Below are 12,794 nucleotides of genomic sequence, written 5' to 3'. Positions count from 1 at the left end.
GTTTAATATGGACATCAAAATCATTCAAGATGCTGACGCGTAGATCTTTTATGCGTATATATTAAATAACATCAGCCTTGCGTAGCTGTAAAATAGCTTCCGGAGATAGCCCTAGTTCTTGTAGTACTTCCTCTGTGTGTTGCCCTAGAGATGGCGGGCCGTCTCTGATAGATGGCTTCGACTGACTGAACTTGACTGGCATGCCTAGTGCATGGTTAGCAGCAAAGACAAAAACAATAAAAAAAGGCAATGGAGAAAATACTTACCGAGGACTTTGACTTTCCCTGACACTGCCGCATTTTGCTCTACAGTTTGCACCATGTCCCTGGCAAGAGCCTGAGGATGCGAAAAAACCTGCTCTAATGTGTTTATCGGCCCATAGGGCATACCACTTCCTTCAAAAGCACTTTCCCATTCTTGCGTTGTTCTCGTCATAAACAATTCGTCAAATATTCGCTTCAAATCCTTCCGGTTCTGGATTCTGGCGTTGTTATCAATAAACCGAGAGTCATTTGCCAAATCCTTATTCCCCAATCGTTCACATAAGTTCTTGAATTGTCTATTATTCACCGCGCCAACAACAAGGAACGTATCCTTTGTCTTGAATGCTTCGTACGGAACAATTGTTGGATGCGCCGTACCCCAGCGTTGCGCCTCTTTACCCATGTTGATCCACGACATGCCCACATTCGCGAGAATCGAAATTGTCGTTTCGAACAGCGAGGTGTCGATCTTTTGCCCAAACCCTGTCCGTTCGCGAGAAAGCAATGCCGATACAATAGCACCGTGGAGGTATAGACCCGTACACATGTCCATTAACCCAACACCGGGCTTGGTGGGAGGGCCGTCTGGTTCGCCGGTGATGTGAAGCAGGCCACCCTCGGCTGCCCCGATTACGTCGTATCCTGCACGCTGGGCAAATGGACCGTCGGCTCCGTAGCCTGAGGAATCAGCATCATAACATTGAACCAAATGGAAAAAAGGGCATACCGGAAATGCTCGCCAAGATAATAGACGGATTGACTGTTTTCAGTACATCATATCCAAGCCCTAACTTGTCCAGTTTCCCGGGTATAAAGTTTTCTACGCTGTTCAAAGCCATTAAGTATTAACAAGGCGTGTGGAGAGGCTTCGAAGGAAGGAGGGGGAAAAGACTTACACCACGTCGGCCTTGCGTGTCAATTCCAGGATGATTTCTCTACCCTTTTCACTCTTTAAATTGAGCCCAATTGATCGCTTGTTTCTGTTGATAGTGTTGAAATAGATGGACGTATTACCCGCTTCTGGCTTCCAGATAGTCTCCTCGCCTGCTTCTCGCCAGAGTCGGGTATCATCCTAACATAACCTGTAAGCGAAAGGAGTTTCTGTAGTTCTGATGTAGCGGATTTGGATAGATCCAACTTACCCCGCCCTGTGGATGCTCGACTTTTACTACATCTGCTCCGTAATCTGCAAGAATCTGAGTACAAAACGGGCCCTATTTTAAAGAATAATCAGAACAAAATCATCCAAAGTCATTCTTTTGAGGGGGTTTCTTCTTACAGCTAGAACCCTCGTCAGATCAAGAATTTTCACCCCTTCAAGAGGGCCAGAATTTCTGTTCTGTTGAGCATGCGTATGATTTGCGCGGGTAGGACTGGTAGTCAACAGAATACAGGATCGAAAAGTCAAAGACGATGCAACTCGTGAAGACCGCCTTGGGATGATTGAAATTAGATAATTCATAGTGAAAAAAAGGTTTAGATTAATCTGGAGTAGCGAGCAATTCAGAAACTGTATTATGTTGGAGCATTAATAATATCTTGAAATGATGGACACTGGTCGGCCGCTTCTCATGAGCATCGGACTCCCATCCCGACAGCCATAGCAGTTATCTGCAATACTATAAAACAGATATTATACATATTTAATACACTTATTAAGCAAGTTGGATAAAACATTAATGCTCTCGGCTTGATTTACCCCAGAGATGATATTCTGATCCGAGGTCGGTAGGTATATATCTACTAGAACGCATTGCCGAAGCAAGACGGCTATCAACAAGACAGTAAAACACGGAGTTTCGGACTTTTCAATTAATTAATTCCATCATCCTGCTCACTTGTTTTTTTTTTTTTTTTTGAGCTACAAGTGGATAACTTCGTTATCGTTCGGGCTTTCGGCGCCGAACTCCAGCTCCCTACCATCGGATTTGGCCCGAGGCATAAAAACGAACATACCGTTTTCAAGCATAAATCAATGCATGTGCTTAGTTATTAACAAGTGGGGTTTAAAAGCGATCAACTTGGGTAGTCTGACTAGCAAGCTGATTTAAAGTATCCATTTTAAAAAATAAAATGGCGGCTCTAGTGCAAAGTTTCACTGTTCGTCCTTGACCCTTATGAATTAATAAAAGATGAAAGATGAAAATTAACACTTCATTTTTAGCAAAGATCATCTCGATTAGGATCCGTGTTGAGAAACCGCTCTATACTATGCTCTTCTCACCCCCTTGAAAGACAAGGAAGAAACAGCGCACGACATATCCACGCCCGCGCAACCGAATATCTTCAAAACAACGATGTAGACCTAACAGACTCGCAACGCACCGTCCGCGATGCAATTTCCAAAATATGCAGCCAATACACCGACGAATACTGGCTCAAACAAGAAGAAATCAAAAAATTCCCAGCCGAATTCCACAGAACCCTAGCCCAAGATGGGTGGCTGGGAATCTGTATGCCACAGCAGTATGGCGGATCAGAGTTGGGTATCGCCGAGGCAGCGGTGATGATGCAAACAATCTCCGAATCTGGTGGAGGGATGACGGCTGCTTCGGCAGTGCATATGAACATCTTTGGTCTTGAGCCAGTGGTCAAATTCGGCACAGATGAACAAAAGAAGCGCTGGTTGGAGCCTCTGGTTGCAGGGAAAGAGAGGGCTTGCTTCGGCGTCACTGAGCCAAATACCGGCCTTGACACGTTGAAACTGCAATCACAAGCCAAAAAGAATGGAGACCATGAGTATATCCTATCCGGTCAAAAGATCTGGATTTCCACGGCCCAAAACGCGCAAAAGATACTCATTCTTGTCCGCACCACCCCGCTGGATCAAGTCCAAAAGCCATCCCAGGGCCTATCCCTCTTCTACACCGATATAAACCCATCCGTGGTTGAAATCACCGAGATTCCCAAAATGGGCCGTGCTGCTGTGGATACCAATACCCTGTTTTTCGACGACTGGCGCGTACCGGCCAGCGACATGGTTGGAAAAGAAAACGAAGGCTTCAAAATGATTATGCACGGGATGAATGCAGAGCGTATCCTTATCGGCGCTGAAGCATTGGGTCTAGGCTATGCGGCATTACGCAAGGCAGCTATCTACGCAGGCGAGAGAATAGTGTTTGGCCGCGCCATTGGGAAAAATCAGGCAATTCAGCATCCACTCGCAGATAGTTGGATGAAACTGGAAGCAGCACGGTTGATGCTATACCATGCAGCACGCATGTACGACCAGGGCTATGCTGCGGGCGAGTATGCCAATGCTGCAAAATATCTTGCCGCTGAGGCTGCCTTTGAGTCGTGTGAGAGGGCGGTCATGACGCATGGTGGCATGGGTTATGCAAAGGAATATCATGTAGAGAGATATCTCCGGGAGGTGTTTATCCCAAGGATTGCTCCGGTCAGTCGCGAAATGATTTGCAACTATATTGGTGAACGAGTATTGGGATTGCCTAGGTCATATTAAGGGTTTTGGTTTCAGTTTATGAGTATATTGATAGAAAGTAAGCAAATACTCGGAATTTGATAATACCTTAATGCTGATCTGTTATGCTGCTGCGGGTCTTGAAATGTTAGTAACGCCTTCCATTTGTGTAGACATGCTGTAAGAACGGTTGAAACCAGGTATAATACTATTCAAGTCATGATGCATAATTACCATACATATAATGCAAGTCACATATCCATACAGGTGCAACGACATCCAAGCAATCAGACAAGCTGACAATAGAAACATTGAATTCGTTGCCCGTCGAGTCCATATAGCCAAAACATGCATACATACAAAAAAAGACAAAACCCCCTAAAATCAAAAATGAAGCAAAAAAGAGACCATCCGACACCTTGCTCAAAACGACCATTGCATAAGAAAAATTTAAAAAAAAAAGCCGAATATTTCTGTAAATACGACTTAGATGCGATTTTAGATCCCATTCGACAACGGACTGGCCCTGTCGCTGTGTGATTCTGTCTTGGTTAGGCCCTCCTCATCCTTGTTACCACTATCCGTGTTCTTCCCACATCCCTTGACCAGTAAATGCCGCTAAAATAGTCAGTAAAAGAGTTCAAAAAAGCAGAAAAGAGAAAACACACCTTCAAAGCGTCCTTGCGAGAAAAACTCTTTTCGCAATGCGTGCATGGAAAAGGCTTGACCGACAGATGGATGCGCTTGTGCCGCTTAAGATCATGGTTGCGGTTGAAACTTTGAGGACATTGATCGCATTTGAATGGTCGATCATTCGGGGGGGGTGGCTGGCCGTGGCCGGGGTGGTGCGACGCGTGTCCTCCGTACATGTGTTGCATACTAGCCAGATGACCGCTGGTGAAATTGGGCATAAGCCCTTGGGGCATGTTGCCCATCACAGACATATGGCCATTGGGATTGTGTACATTTGTCATAATTGGCCCATTCATGGCAGGGAGCGAGTATGACGGCCACGGTGCTCGGTTGTATCCAAGTTGGGGCTGTTGAATGGGCGGCGACTGCAGAGATGGCATCCGGGCATGAATACCCAGGCCGCTCTGGGCCGAAGTTCCGTAAGAAGGCGGAGGATAGGCGCTAGGGTGGGTCGCCACAGACTGAGATGGGCTGTACATCTGCGCCCCGGCGGATTTCGAATAAGGATCCCCGGAGATCATGGCATGGGACTGGGCAGTTGATGTCGTGGGTATACTGTTGGACATCATCGCCGCCTGCTGCTGATGCTGCCCCTGTGGTGATGAAACGGGGATAGATTGTTGGTGGAAAGGATGGGGCAGATGGTTGAGATCGTACTGCTGCGACATGCCTTCTGGGTTTGACGATGGAAGTGTGACACTACTTCGACCTAGAGATGCTGCTCCGGGTGAGATGGCGCCTCGCTGGGTGGAGTAGAGAGTAGAGGAATTGGGACCCCAGGAAGTGTGCGAAGGAGCAGCGTAGCTGTAGGAGTTTTGGTTCGGCCACAGGTTTGAGTAGGCCGGAATGTCAGGGCCGGCGGTTGAGTAGGAGGCCGAGATGTTGTGGTTGGTGCCTTCGGTAGAATGGTTCGAAGGAGGCGTGAGTAGGTTACTGACGTTGGAGAGCGCATTCACAGGCGAAAGAGTAGGGAATTTGGAGGTGGCACTCATATGACCAAAGTTGGTCGGTGGAGGAAGTTCGAATACGGGCAGATTGGAGGCCGCTGGGCGGCGCGCAGTCAGAGGCTGCGGTGCAGTGTTTAGCGCATCAAGCGCCGTACCCATTCCGGGTGGGGGGATTGCAAGAGCCGCCAGGTTGCCGGGCTGTTGATGGTCGACTTGGGTACTGCGCAGATAGTCGGAATCAATGAACGATGATGCTGCCGTCAAACTGGCGGGAGCGGCGGTGGTGGCTTCGAGGTTGGCGATGGGTGTTTCCAAGGACCAGAATCGGCCACCGAAGGCGCCTGATGAATCCAGGAGGGATGGTTTATGGGAAGGGAGGGATCCTTCGACTTTGCAGGGAGGTGAGCTCCTCAAGCTCCTCCGTCTAGGCGAGAACGCGGGCTGGTAGATACAATCGGACCGTGGGTCCAGGCGATCGTCAGAGGAAGCGTGCACCAAATTGCATGGTAAGTTAAGGGTAGCGGGGTGATTATTCCGCGGTCGGAGGGATAGTTATGGTGAAGATTTTGAAGTCTTCGAAATTATGAGCGGGGGCGCTGTGTTGTGTTGTGGTGTGTGGTGTGGTGTGTTGAGATGTGATGTGCTGCGTTGAGGTGGAGATGGACGCGCTCGCGACAATCAATCAAACCGCCGGATTTGTGTTTTTTTTTTTTTTTCTTTTCCCGTTTTTATAAAAAAAGAAAAACTCTTGGCCTTATTTGTCAGCCAGACAGAATGACAGACGGCGAAAGAGAATGGAGGCCACGATCGTAGGAGAGGACTCGGGGGGCACAAGGGAGTGAAGGCAGATGAAGGTGAATGAGAAATGAATGAATGGATGGATGGATGGGTGAATATGGGAGCGAGCGCCGAGGAGCAAGCAGCGTGCAGCGAGCGTAGTTAATCAGGTATTAACTAGTCGACTAGTCAGGTATCCGGCGAGACGGGCGAGTGGCTCGGGCTCCACGATCGTGCTTGGTAGCAATTTGGCGGGACGGTCTGGACCTGGGCGGCCAGCGCGGGGGATCCCGTGCTAGTTGGTCGGCGCTGGTTGCCACGCCGGATCGAGTTATTTTGGCTGTTGTTGGCGTGTTTGTTTGGTTCTGCAGCGAGCAGAAGCGACTTGCGAAATATGCACACAGAGGAGGTTGAAAAAAAAGAAGAGAGAGAGAGAGCGAGAGAAAAAGATGGGTAAGTGGAACGGCAAATGCGAAAAAGGCAGGTGGTCGGGATCCGCCTGGGCAAGCGCGAGAACTAGCGTGCGCGACCAGAGAAGAGAGATTTGCCGATGTCGCTAGGCCAAGACTGGGGTGGCTCTGGGGGTGTGGCGAGACAGAAACGGAACAGAAACAGAGAGAGAGAGAGAGAGAGGATGCAGAGTGGTCAGAGTGAGGAGAGTTGACGAGAGTGAGAGGCAGCGAGGAGAAAGGGAGAGTTGGAGAGAAGCGAAAGAGACCAAACGAGACAAAGAATGCCGGCAAGAACAGGCGATAGAAGGAAGGAGGGTCTGGGCCTGCCATTGGGGCTCAGCTATCGGGGCTACTCGCTAGCCCCGTACGGCCGCGTATGTGTATTGTCTGTATGTACGGTATTATTTCCCGGGCAGGTCGAGCCTGTGGGAAAAAGAGGGTGGGATCAGCAGCAACGTGGTTGACAGGGCGGTTGTCTTGGCGTTATGGTGTTTCTTTGTTGGTACTGTATGCTGGGCTCGGTATGCCATCTGGTAATTGATATTATTGTGTTGGGTATTCGGTTGTGTTGTTATTCAGCCATGTTGCCTGTTTATTTATTCAGACAGTCACATCATTGACATGGATAGACCTATCAGTAACGCATGCCCGGTTATACGCATCCATGTATACTCGAGACATGTCCATCCCTACCACAAATAACATTTCAAGGTGGATCGAGTGCGGGAGGCTTGGAGGCTGAAGCCGATCTGCAGAGATCTCGACTTCTGTCATCTGGAGAGGCTGCTCAATCCGTCCATGATTGACGGGTGGAGCGGACGATCACCACTGGATTGGTATATGGTAACCCATCTATAATTCTATACTTGCTTGCCATTTCCTCGTTCCTGGCATTGATAATGGAGGCGCAAATAAGCGAGATAATAAAATAATAAAATCACTTGCCCTGGCCCATACCAATACCAAAGGCAAATACCAGATGCAAATACCAAATACAAACAAATACACAGAAACACACAAACCCAGACAAACAAACAATACGGTACGCGGTCGCGGTCGCGTGGCGAGCCTTGCATCGGATGTCAGCGCACAGGGATTTCCCGCCAGTCAGACGGACACGTTGGGAACTAGCCATCCATACGGTACCGTACCGTACCACTAATACTAGTGCCGTGGTTACTTTAACACTATTTACTCACGTCCATCCGATGCGTCCGAGATTCCGAACACCCGTTGAACCTTGCCTACTACATCGCGTGTTGCTAGACTAGATCGTGCTGTGCAGTCATCACGAATTAGCCATACTACTCCATGAATCCAGTCCATGGTACGCATTCATGAATAATATGGATACAGAGCACGGAGTAAGCTCGGTAGACAAGACCATGTGACCCGGGTGGGGCGCCATGCCCAGACTGCCAATCCGGTGAGTCCCGGACCCACCACACTCTTCTTCTCCTCCTCCTCCTCCTCCTCCTCCTTCTTCTCAGTATATTAGTTACGTTTACTACTATCTGGGATCGAGTAGTATTCTACTATCTTCCCTCGACGGTTGCCAACTGTTGGGGAAAATCCAGCCTCAACTTTGCGAAAATGCTCGTCCCTACGTCTAGACCGCCCTGTGGAATGGACTAGGCCCTCGGTGAAGCAAAACCTCTGAATAATACGCTGAATACGGCTGCAAGGTGGTAATGCTGCTGAGCCTCAGGATCAATAGTCTCTCGTGCCCAGCAGCCTGTGATTGGCGCACCATAGTCAGAATGTTTCTCACTTTTGCGACCCATTCTTTTTTTTTTTTTTTTTTTTTTTTTGCGTTTCTGACTTTCTGTTATCTTCGCTCCGGTGTTTAACCGAAGTTGGATCGGGTTTAGCGGCTTGGCGGCTGGTCACCTGCTTGCATAAAACCACAAAAGTGATAGCACAGTCATAATAATACGGTTAATAACATGACTAAAAAAAACGCGTACGTATTCTATATATACACGTATATATTATAAATTGACAGTTAATCTATTCGTCCAACATGGTAGTATCGGCCATTATCCATCCTCCTGGCTCCTACGAGCACTCGAAAGTTCTAGCTCGCTTCGGTAACATCCGTAATGTACTACTACGACGACTAAAACTACTACCACTACGTACTAACCGCCGAAGTCGTGCATTCCTCCGATCCAATCGGCAGTAGCTAGCTTTTTCTAGCCCCTCTGCACGCTCAGCACTGTACGATACCACGAATACGCCAGCCAACATACTCTACTACGTACTACTACTACTATCACGACAGGCTTGTTGTTAAAAGTGTACTCTGGAAAACTATGCACCCCTGTCGCCATGCGTTCTTCCCCCATCCCTCGGCGCAAGGGGCCGGAACCTAGCACAAGGAACTAAAAATGAGTTCTTGCAGCAGTCAAAGGTAGCATCCAAAATCCATCACATGAGCTGTCTATTCTCAGCATACCCCCAACAATAGTACTACTAGTCTGCCACTGTTACTTGCTGTTGAGTGAGGTGATGACTCCTGGTTATTATTATTATTATTATTGTGTTATTATATTTTTTTTATTTCCTCCGTTTTTCCATTAACAAACTAGTAGTGTCTTTCGTACTTTTGTATTATTCATTACATGCCAGAAAAAATACCAAGTTACTGCGCTAATGAATCATGTTCCCTCGAGGCATTCCATCGCGCCGCACGATTCGCTCGGTTCTGTGTTTTGCGCTTCCGACACTCTTGTATTGTGCAGAAGCCTTTCTAGGGTAGTCTAGTTTGTTTATTAATAATTTATTGGCACGGAGAATATCCGCTGCATATGCTAAAGCCTATTTAGGAAGGAGAGTCATCACACTTATCAAATCGGTTCTGCTTACGGCGCCCCACTTTTCGCTTTTCGATGTTGTTAGTAACTTGTTAATAATAATACGGAGTACGTATGTAGTACTCATCCTAGTGATCCGGATAGTAATATCCGGCTATGGTGCTGGTGAGTATGCGACTGGCCGCTGGTGATGACAGTTGTCCTTTATTGTTTTCGTAGATTGGAAATTAGCCAGTAGACGAGGATAGTGTCTATTACTACGTTAATTAATACATATATATATAAATTCTGTACCACTGATGTCTGTATAGATCACAAACTCAATTGATATTAAATCCATCAATATGATCGGCTTGTAGATCACTGCCGATCGCACCCCTTTTCTAGAAACTAGAAAACGAACGAATTAGTCACATATGTAGTCGTCAGCACTGATATACTCTGTAGAACAGTCAGCTCTACGAAGTACTACTGATTAAATTTGTGATCAGTCATATTGCAAGAGTTTATCATAATCACTTGATATGATACATTATAAGTGAATGTCTTTATTGGACATTCAAGTATTTGATTTCCTATAGGTCATTTGACTTTGATTTATGTATCAACTGATGCAGCAGTGTCAGCTGGTTAGTCAACTGCAGCGGTTAATGTATGAATCGAGTATTGCAACATTGAATATATACCCGTATTCAAAGTTTTCTTGGTTGCATATCAATATACTGTAATGCTCTAATTATCAATTGATGTATTGGTCTTCATAAACATCCCTATTGTTCAAATGTGCCAGTCCTACATATGTTCATGTATGACTGTAGTAGCCCTAACCCTAACCCTACCTACACTACCTACCCAGACGTCATCACCATAACCCAACCCAACCCAATCACCGTATCCATCTCTTAAAAGAAAATAAATAAAATTAATATAGAAACACGTTCCAAGATGCTCTAATGCTAAATATCAAGTATTAGGGACCCGCGTGGTAGTGACGTCACGTATCCAACCCGACGTCATCCATCAAGGCCGCGCCCGCCCGGATGCGGTTGGAAGAGAAACAATTGACATGGACTTTCCATTGAGGGGAAACCATGACGTTGTCAACTAGTTTTTTTATTTTCCTAGATGATCAAGATCCATCGCTGGGTATTTAATCGACCAAGCCTCTGCGCGACGTTCTAGAATAAAAGCTTGTTTTTTCACTTTACTTCTACCACTCAAGTACATTCAATTCCATGCAATTGAGTATATAAAAGGAACAAACCGCTCATAAAGACTCTCTCAAAATGGTGCTCTCTCTCAGTGTAAGTCAGACCATTACAACCCCTCGTGAACAACCAGAGCTGATGAAAGCAGATCGATCCCGATGAGCTCATCAAGACACTAAGAACCACTCCGGATAAAAACGTAAAAGCAAACATCTACACCGAAAACGCCGTTGCCAGCACGACCCCTTACTCGACTCGCTATTCCAGCAAGGAATCTATCCCCAAGTACCGCTTGCCCCAGAATGGAGCTCCAGGCGACGTTGCTGCGCAGCTGCTGCGCGATGAGTTGGATCTCGACGGGAGACCGAATTTGAATTTGGCTAGGTGGGTTGTGTCTTTTGCCCATAGGAAAAATAGCAGAATTGGGATAAAACAAAATTGCTGATCGAAAACAAAGCTTCGTCGGAACGTACATGGAACGGCAAGCCAATGTCCTGATGGCCGAGAACATCGCCAAAAACCTGGCCGATGCCGATGAATATCCTGCGCTCATGGCCATGCACTCCCGGTGCATCTCCATCCTTGCCAACATGTGGGGAGCACAACCCAATGAAAAGGCTATTGGGTCCGCCACGGTTGGGTCTTCCGAGGCTATTATGCTGGGAGGCAAGGCAATGCAGCGTCGCTGGCAGGAGAAACGAAGAGCAGCCGGAAAGGATACTCAACGTCCCAACATCTTGATGGGCGCCAATGCCCAGGTGGCACTGGAGAAGTTTGCATGCTATTTCGATGTCGAGGCGCGCATCCTGGATGTCTCGGAAAAGAGCAACTTTGCTCTGGACCCAGACATGGTCCGCAAAAACATTGACGAGAATACCATTGGTGTCTTTGTCATCTTAGGCTCGACGTATACCGGCCACTTTGAACCCGTGGAAGAAGTCTCCAAGGTTTTGGACAAGTACGAGGAAGAAACTGGCCATGACATCCCCATCCACATTGACGGAGCGAGCGGTGGATTTATAGCCCCGTTCACATACGCTGGTGCCGGTCAGAAATGGTAAGACCCAGCTGTAATACTGAATCATAGCTAAAACTAACCGCACCAGGAACTTTGAACTCCCAAGAGTCAAGTCAATCAACACCTCTGGCCACAAGTTCGGATTAGTGTACGCTGGACTGGGCTGGGTCCTCTGGCGAGACGAATCCTATCTCCCCAAAGACCTCATTTTCCAGCTGCACTACCTCGGAGGCACAGAAGAGTCGTACACGCTGAACTTTTCTCGGCCCGGTGCCCCAGTCATTGGCCAATACTACAACTTTATCCATCTGGGATTCAACGGATATCGAGACATCATGGAAAACTGTCTTGCCAATGCCCGTCTTCTTAGCAAGGCCCTTGAGCGCACTGGCTGGTTCAAATGCGTCAGCAGCATTCACCAGCCCATTAAAAAGTCGAAGACGGCGAAAGATGTAGTGCTTGGGTCAAGCTCAGGCGAAACATCTGCTGACTATGCAGCTGGACTCCCAGTTGTGGCGTTCCACTTCTCGGACGAGTTCCAAAAGGACTATTCTCATGTCAAGCAAGAGAGCGTCAGCATCCTGCTTCGAGCTAAGCAGTACATCATCCCTAGTAAGTCAGATTCGAATTCTTTTCCAACGCGTCCCATCAATTGACATTTCTAGATTACCCCCTGCCTCCGACTGCAAACGAGATTGAAATTCTGCGAGTGGTCATTCGAGAAAGCATGAGTGCAGACCTGCTTGAGCGTCTGATAAGCGATATTGTGGCTGTAACCGAGAGACTGGTTAAGTCGGATCCCGTCGATCTCTCCAATTTGCAGACTGAGGCACATCACACGCGAATTGAACGTCACCAGCGTAAATCCAAGGCACATGAACAGCAAAATAGCGGGAAAAATTGGATGAAGTCAATGGGACAGGGCGTGCACAAGAGCGTTTGTTAAGATGGTTTGGCACGGCGTCACGACCTTCCTGTTTTTCTCAATTGCTCTTTCCAAAGTCATGCGCCGAGCCGTTCTTCCTATTCATTTTCGTTCTTGATAGTCACGTTTAATATTCAGCCCAGGCAAAAAAGTTTAATGCTGTTGACATTGCCGATGTATGGAGTTCTGGTCTCTCCGTTTACACCTCGTAGTCGAATAGTGGACGGCCATGTGACATTGAATGGCAATTCGCAGCGACAAAAAGCCGACAAAT

General features: G+C 47.4%; 4 protein-coding genes across 4 annotated transcripts; 2 read left to right on the top strand and 2 right to left on the bottom strand.

The window, feature by feature from the left end:
* Positions 1 to 61: 61 nt before the first annotated feature.
* TRUGW13939_07141 (uncharacterized protein) lies at positions 62 to 1,695 on the bottom strand (the record flags this gene model as incomplete). The annotated part of the gene is made up of 6 exons (XM_035490283.1): positions 62 to 204; positions 267 to 941; positions 991 to 1,088; positions 1,160 to 1,335; positions 1,406 to 1,477; positions 1,543 to 1,695. Coding segments are annotated over 6 exons (1,317 nt in total), but the record flags the coding sequence as incomplete, so codon positions are not given.
* A 641-nt stretch (positions 1,696 to 2,336) lies between these two features.
* TRUGW13939_07140 (uncharacterized protein) lies at positions 2,337 to 3,726 on the top strand (the record flags this gene model as incomplete). Its single annotated transcript, XM_035490282.1, has 2 exons — positions 2,337 to 2,363; positions 2,428 to 3,726. The coding sequence occupies 2 exons, from the start codon at positions 2,337 to 2,339 to the stop codon at positions 3,724 to 3,726; spliced, it is 1,326 nt and encodes a 441-aa protein (XP_035346175.1).
* Positions 3,727 to 4,182: 456 nt separating this feature from the next.
* Positions 4,183 to 5,829, bottom strand: TRUGW13939_07139 (uncharacterized protein; the record flags this gene model as incomplete). Its single annotated transcript, XM_035490281.1, has 3 exons — positions 4,183 to 4,302; positions 4,353 to 5,713; positions 5,820 to 5,829. 3 exons carry the CDS (start codon positions 5,827 to 5,829, stop codon positions 4,183 to 4,185), a joined length of 1,491 nt encoding a protein of 496 aa, XP_035346174.1.
* A 4,826-nt stretch (positions 5,830 to 10,655) lies between these two features.
* Positions 10,656 to 12,541, top strand: TRUGW13939_07138 (uncharacterized protein; the record flags this gene model as incomplete). The annotated part of the gene is made up of 5 exons (XM_035490280.1): positions 10,656 to 10,673; positions 10,726 to 10,961; positions 11,035 to 11,634; positions 11,684 to 12,207; positions 12,261 to 12,541. The coding sequence occupies 5 exons, from the start codon at positions 10,656 to 10,658 to the stop codon at positions 12,539 to 12,541; spliced, it is 1,659 nt and encodes a 552-aa protein (XP_035346173.1).
* Between the last annotated feature and the right edge of the window lie 253 nt (positions 12,542 to 12,794).

Source organism: Talaromyces rugulosus, chromosome IV (assembly GCF_013368755.1).
Source record: "Talaromyces rugulosus chromosome IV, complete sequence".
NCBI classification, from domain to species: Eukaryota; Fungi; Ascomycota; class Eurotiomycetes; order Eurotiales; family Trichocomaceae; genus Talaromyces; species Talaromyces rugulosus.
Note: the sequence above shows the minus strand (reverse complement) of the source record. Positions and strands in the feature narration are given on the sequence as shown.